At 39.3% G+C, this 6,777-nt stretch overlaps 1 protein-coding gene across 1 annotated transcript in view; it reads left to right on the top strand.

Annotated features, from left to right (window-relative positions):
- Positions 1 to 6,577: 6,577 nt before the first annotated feature.
- Positions 6,578 to 6,777, top strand: part of c6.2 (complement component 6, duplicate 2) — a gene marked incomplete at its 5' end in the record, with an annotated part of 12,187 nt that continues 11,987 nt past the window's right edge. Inside the window, one exon of the mRNA XM_079659970.1 lies at positions 6,578 to 6,657. Within this exon, the coding sequence (XP_079516096.1) occupies positions 6,578 to 6,657 (80 nt within the window). The remainder of the gene's footprint in view (positions 6,658 to 6,777) is intronic.

The raw sequence follows: 6,777 nt of genomic DNA, 5'->3' as shown, positions 1-6,777 counted from the left end.
TTCCTTCTTCTGCTGATTGCAGCTATCAGCGTCTGTGTGGGCGAGACGCCGCATGATTACTCTCCTCTCTCAAATGAGCCCATCCTCCATATTTTATTCCGAGAGAGGTGATGTCCCCGGTAGGTGTGATAACAAAACGCCATGTGGTGTGCACAAATGTAGAAACTGAATGCTAAACGTAACACACTTGATAGTTGAATGTCACCCACCCTGCTGAGTTTGTGTTGTTATCATCCCATTCAAAATAAATATTATTCAAACCTGTACATTTATTGTTTTTGATGGGCAAAAAGCAATCATTCAGAGGGGGAAATGCTTACCTCGGCATAATGTGTCAAATAAACAAATACAAGCTTTGATACCAGGTTGCTTTTTGTGCTTTTTCTCAGCTTTTTCAAGTCCATCAAAAATATTTTCTGGTTTGGGACATAGTGATCAAGTTTTTAGCCCTCATTGGAGTCCATCAATTCTGTAGTATTACACTACCGTCATTAAACACTGACCACAACAATCAGCACTCTACCGGTATAACACTTACATTTCAACGGCTTGCAACCACAGCAATAAAATAACTTTGTGTTGTTGGATGTCATTGTGATATGAATGGGGCTTGTTGTCACACTGTTGCTTAAAGAACGCAGAGTACAAACACTGGCTTGCAATGTGCACACAAACCTGGCAGCTATTGCAATTTCCTTTACCGTCTTAATGAGATATAAAAACGTAACATTTTAATTCAAAAGCATATTCATAATAAAACGTATTATCAACCTACACTTTCCACAACACTTCACCAGGACTCTCCCTCACTGTCACTTGAACAAATCTTAAATCACTTCCAAATGTTGATAAGTTGTTCATCAAAGGCTTGTTTCGGACTTTCAGGTATTACGTGTCATTCACTCAGGCTGAAGATACAGTATACCACAACAACGACGCGAAGTGTGAGTGTTTGAATGTGACGTTACTGTCTGCTCTGCCGTGTGCCAACATCAATGTTGCGTGTGTGTGGCATTTGGCTATTGACTGTTGCATCTTTAGCTTAGAGTTTTCAGCACATTTTAGCACGTAGGGTCAAAATCAGATGGACTTTAAATAGACAACTGATAATGCTCCTTCTGCTTGCAACCTGTTAATGTAGGCCTACTTGTTGTGTCCATGTCTTTGTTAAAGAAAGAAGATATTCCACATATATTAACAGAGGCGTATGGGGACATAATAACAGTGCACATGTTAATCGCTGTGTACATGTATTTGTCACTTCAGATGGAGACATGTGGTGTGTTAAGTGACAGATGCTATCATTGGTGATGGCAGATAATTAGCAAACGGTGTAACGGCTCAGTGGGCAGAACAAGGCGCTGCGATCTTTTAACCTGAGGGTAATGAGAATTATCATGGTCATGTTGAGCAGGCAGCAGATTGGACAGGCTGGTAAAATAACCATCATCACAAACGGAGGTTGATGAGAGCTGGTGGACGAACACACACACGAAATAAGCACACAGGCTTTTCATCAACTTTGTGGGTTTCGGGAAAATATTTGTTCCTGACCAGAAGCTGGAAAGACACACCGACAGCTGTTAGATGTATGAAATGTGTCCACTTCTTCCTGAAAAAACGTTTCATTTTTACTGATTTATTTAGAGAAGTAAGAATCTCAGTGAATGCAGGGTTAGGGTTAAGGTTAGGGTTAGGGTTAGTTCTCCATTACTGACTGAATGTTTATTAATTCAGGTGTTTGAAATGCTATTTTGAGATTCTTTCATTTTGTTTTACGAATTGTTTTACCACCCTCTAAAGCAGTGGTTCCCAACCTTTTTTCCCAAGAGCCCCCCCAAATGACTCCTGTTGGAAGTTGCGCCCCCCCCCCACACACACACACACACACACAAGGGGGGGGGGGGGGGGCGCAACAGCGGTAATTAAAGTTTCAAAGTCTCAAAAATGCTACAACTACTGTCAAAAACTGGATGAATGTGAAGTATTTTGTTAAAGGAGGATGAAAGCGTAACTAAGGAGCACTATTGGAGTGACTTTGATGGTTATTGGATTCAGGATTAATTCATTTGGATTCTCGCTGTATGAAGAAATTAAAGGACGGCGCAAGTGGAAACAATTCACAAAGGGATTAAACTGTTTAAAACACATGCTCAAAGTAAGCCAGATTTTGCCGATGTGTTTATGTGGATTCAAAAGTCTTAAATAATCTACAAAATGGAGGACACCGATCTGATCGGAGCAACTGTGACAAATAATCCAACTGAAACCGGCATGGACAATGACTATGTTTTAAAAATGCGCTTATCCAGACAAGCCTGGTTTGGACACTTAACGTGCAGAAGACACATTTATATTAAAGAAATAATTATATATTTTTGTCTTTTTATGCCTATAATAGCTACTAACTTGAATTTGTATTCAAATTAATTAATCAATTATTTTGTATATTTTATTGTAATGTATAGACATGGCTTTTAGTGACAATCATGTATTGCCTTACAATTATATGTAAAAAAATATATATATATCTGAGGCCTGGCGCCCCCCGTGCGATCTTTGGTATTTTTCCTCTATAATAATAATAATAATCTGTATCGAAAGAACTGAAATACCACATTCACTATTGGTTATTATACCTATTCAAAATAATGTACTATAATGTGTCATTAACTCTCGTAATTGTAAGCCAGGCTGTGCAGGTGGTCACTAAGGTAAATTATTATAAAGAGGCTGAATGCAGATGGAGGTTGGAGTGAATGTATGGATCAAACAAACCAAATGTTAACTTACTTATATAACGTAACTTGCGCAATTAAATTAAATGATGATCTTTACCTAAACCTCCCTAAGTAGTTTTGTTGCCGGGTTCATTAATCGCTTGTGTTGCTAGTTAGGAACACACAAACATAAGTACCCTTTACATATCATCTGTTGTACTGTATGACGATACGTTACGACAAGATACACTTATCCCTAGTGTCATGATCTTTGTTTCGTTTTATTTTGAAAAGTATTTTCTTGTTTCACTTCCTTTCTTTTTGTTTTCCCGCTTTTTGTGATTGTCTCCTATCCACCTGTGTCTGATCACCTGCTGCTCTGTGTTTTAGCCTGCCCTCTCCAGCTGTGTCTTGTCAGTGTGATTCCTGTGTGTAAATGTGCATGTCTTTCCTATTTGTTCTCTTTCTGTTCATCGTCAGTCTTCCTTTGTGAGTTCCTGATGTTGTTTGTTGGCCTGATTTCCTCCTCACGTTGCTGCCCTTGATCCTCGTGCCTCTCGATTTTGTTTTCTTTTCGACACTTTTCCTTTTGTTTTCATTACGTTGCCTGGTCCCTCAGCTTTAGTTAGTTAACAGCTCACTTTTGTGCCCCCCTCGTTGTTTTTGTGTTTGGGTCCAACCTCCTGCCAAATCATGACACCTAAACTTTAAAAAAAAAAAAAAGCTTCACACTCCCGGCAACATCAATCCAGTCCTCCCCCATGGTATAGCATATTAGGCACACAGAGGGGAGGGGGTTATTCAGTGGCGGCGGTTCTTGTCCTGGGGCACCACTTGTCCGAAGAACCTCTGTTGGATCCAGTCCTACGTGGCAGTCTCTTCTTTCCACTTTCATCACTGTCTGGTTTGACCCAGCAAACACACAGAACAAGAAAGTCACTCTCACATTGATCAACAGATTCAAGCTCCTCCCCTCTGGCACTTCAAATCATTAAGAAGAAGAATTACAACCTTAGTTTATTCCCACTTGACTTTATAAACACTTGTGTGCGTTATAATTTATCTGATGCCAGTGGAGCCTCTCTGTCTACAATAGTTAGCAATTAATTTACGGTCACTTGATAATTTAATTGACTGACTGCTTCAGCATGACTTTCATGCAGGTTGTGATCCCTATTCATTTTTAAATATTGCTAGATATGTGGTCAAATCTATAATTCATTGTACAATCCATACAGTATTTATTCTACCCTATTATGTGACGCACATCATGCCCCAGCACTTTGTAGACACTGTATAACTAAGTGAAGTGCATATACTGTTGAAATTAACAAATTTGTCTCTCATTCTCATTTTTTTAATCCTGTTTCAGGGTCTTTTCTCTTGATCCTCAGACTAAGACCAAACACCTAGATACTAGATTTTCCTCATACATGCTCATGTTTTGTTAAAGCCGTGTTTTTTTTAAGCCTCTATTGGCTAAATTATCTAAATGGATGCACTTAACATGTTCTCTCCTTCATGCCTTTGGCCCATGTTTGTCAGTAATGTTCCATTCAAACATTTCAATCCACATGACCCAAATGTTACTACATTTCAGTTTCCACATGTTTCAGTAACAGTTACACCATTCGCTGTAACCATGGAGACTAAAAGCATTATGACATTTTTCTGTCAAGAGTGTTTACATGCCCGTCCCTCCACAGGAAGGAAGGCTGTCAAGATGGAACCAAACCACTATATTTAACTGTTCCTTTTTATAGTTTACATAGAGACACGTGGAGCCCTGAACTCCTATTGTAAGGCTTTGTTCACACTGTGGACTCCGTAGCATCACCCGTATGTTTCTGATGAGCCGTTGTGAAGCTTAAAGTTGGACGGCTTTGTTGGCATCTTGGCAGTTATGCGGTCGTCAAAAATCCTGGCTAATCTAGAAATGGGCATTGTCGCGTGAAATTGAGGCGGGTGACACAGCAGAGCAGACAGCAAGGGGTTAGTGACCTGAGACGGCACCCACCTGTCAATCAAATCAGCCACGCCCCTAATATAATGTTACTTTGAGCCTTTTATACAGATAAAATGGGTTATCTGTAAACAGAAATTACCCCCAGTAAAGTAATAATGACTACAGAACAAATCTATTTTTGTAACAAGCAGGGTATTTTTCCTACAAATTTGGGAATGTTAACAACACTTTGGAAACAGCCTTAAGTGGTCATTAGATGAACTGCAGTTTTTTTTTTTTTATCATAGGTTGTCCCTCCAGGGTGCAAAATTGATCCAAATTCTCAATAGTCCAAAATGTCCAAATGTGTTTTCCTAAATTTGCTTTCAGGATTACAGCACATTTTACCAATGTTTATTTGTTTCCAATAGAAACGTTTATGAACATTTCTTTCCAAATAACGGGTCTTTTTAAAAATAGCATTGGGACCGCTTGGCCGCAGCATTATTAAAATAAGCATTACTTGCGCAGCTGAATTGAACACGGGGCGACTGTGGCTGCGAGGGAGTGCGGTCCTCGTTCAACCAGAAGGTTGTGGGTTCGATCCCAGCCCATGCAGTCAACATGTCGATGTATCCTTGGGCAAGATACTTAACCCTGAGTTGCTCCCGATGGCATGGCCAACGGTGTGTGAATGTGTATGAATGTTAGGTCCTATAGAGTAAGGTACACTGCTCTGTATGAATGGGTGTGAATGGGTGAATGACATGTAGTATGTAAAGCGCTTTGAGGGGTCTTAAAGACTGGATAAAGCGCTATATAAGTACAGTCCATTTACCATTTAACAGAAAATATACAGAAACTGCTGTGATTTCATTGCAATAAACAGATTAAAAGGGTGCAATTCTTCATGCTTGATCTGCTTTCAAGACAACAAGCAAACAACTTTAGACATGCTTGGTACGTAGGTGGCTATGTTAACATTGTCATCAATACCAAAATAACACTCAATTAATCATGCATTCATACAGCAGCGATGTTATTGTTTACACTGAAATGCTACTATATGAGTTAAATCTAGAGGTTGCATTTCAGTGTTTGTGCTTGTAGTGATAAATAGAGGGTTTTTCTTAACGAACTGAGGGATGATTTTCATAGATTTAGAAATGTTTAGGCAGGTAAAGATGCAATCGTATCTCATTATTGGAAAGTGTTTTTGGAAGCAGCCTTATTCTAGCCTCTGAAAGTCATGGATATCTCAGCTTCTCCCACTTCTATTTTGACAATTATTCTTTCTTTCATAAGCCCCCAAAATGTACAATACTAAATAGCCAAATCATCCCTGTAATCAAGCTAAAATAAAACAGTGGGTTAAGTTTTTCAATATCCCATAAGCTTGTTGTTGCTACTGGAAGTACGGTTTTTAAATTGCATTTATTCTAGCGTCTCCCTCTTCCTCATTTTGTAAAGCCATCATCATCTGAGGAGGTGGAGGTATAAGGCACAAGCTGAATTTAACACCTACGACATTCAGAGAAAATTATTCATTTAGCTCCCTTACATACCGTAATCACTGCTTTTGGACGGTTCCTTCCTCTGTCCTCATGTTGCCTTCCGTAAGACAAAAGCTGATATGACTCTTTTCAGCAGGAGGATATGCTGTTAAAATGTTTTCCTACGCAGTAAATGTAAAGAAGTAATATGCTTATTTTCTGAGATTTTGTGGTTGAAGACAAATTCAGATTACTGCTCTTATTATATTTGTACCTGCAGATGGGCATCTTTCTGCCGCTGAACTTATTTGAACCCATCATAATGTAAACTTGCTTGTGAATAGTTGACCAAAGATAAGGAAGTGAAACTAATGCACAGATTGCAGATGTTGTGTCAAATTATGCACCCCCGTCGTGAAATGCACCCCCTGGCCTGCCGTAAAAAGCACCCCCCCAAAAAAGATGCTTCTATTAATCCCACCTTCAAGCACTTTGGAGGGTATAGTTGTCGGAGTACCAATACATGGAGCAAGTTTCTGAAAAGCAAGTTTCATGTATGTGACACGTGTATTGTCAGAGATAGCAAGGGGTGAATATCGTGGCAACCAAGCTATTCACA

This window comes from Notothenia rossii (assembly GCF_949606895.1).
Source record: "Notothenia rossii genome assembly, chromosome: 11".
NCBI classification, from domain to species: Eukaryota; Metazoa; Chordata; class Actinopteri; order Perciformes; family Nototheniidae; genus Notothenia; species Notothenia rossii.
This window is presented reverse-complemented; position numbering and strand designations above follow the sequence as displayed.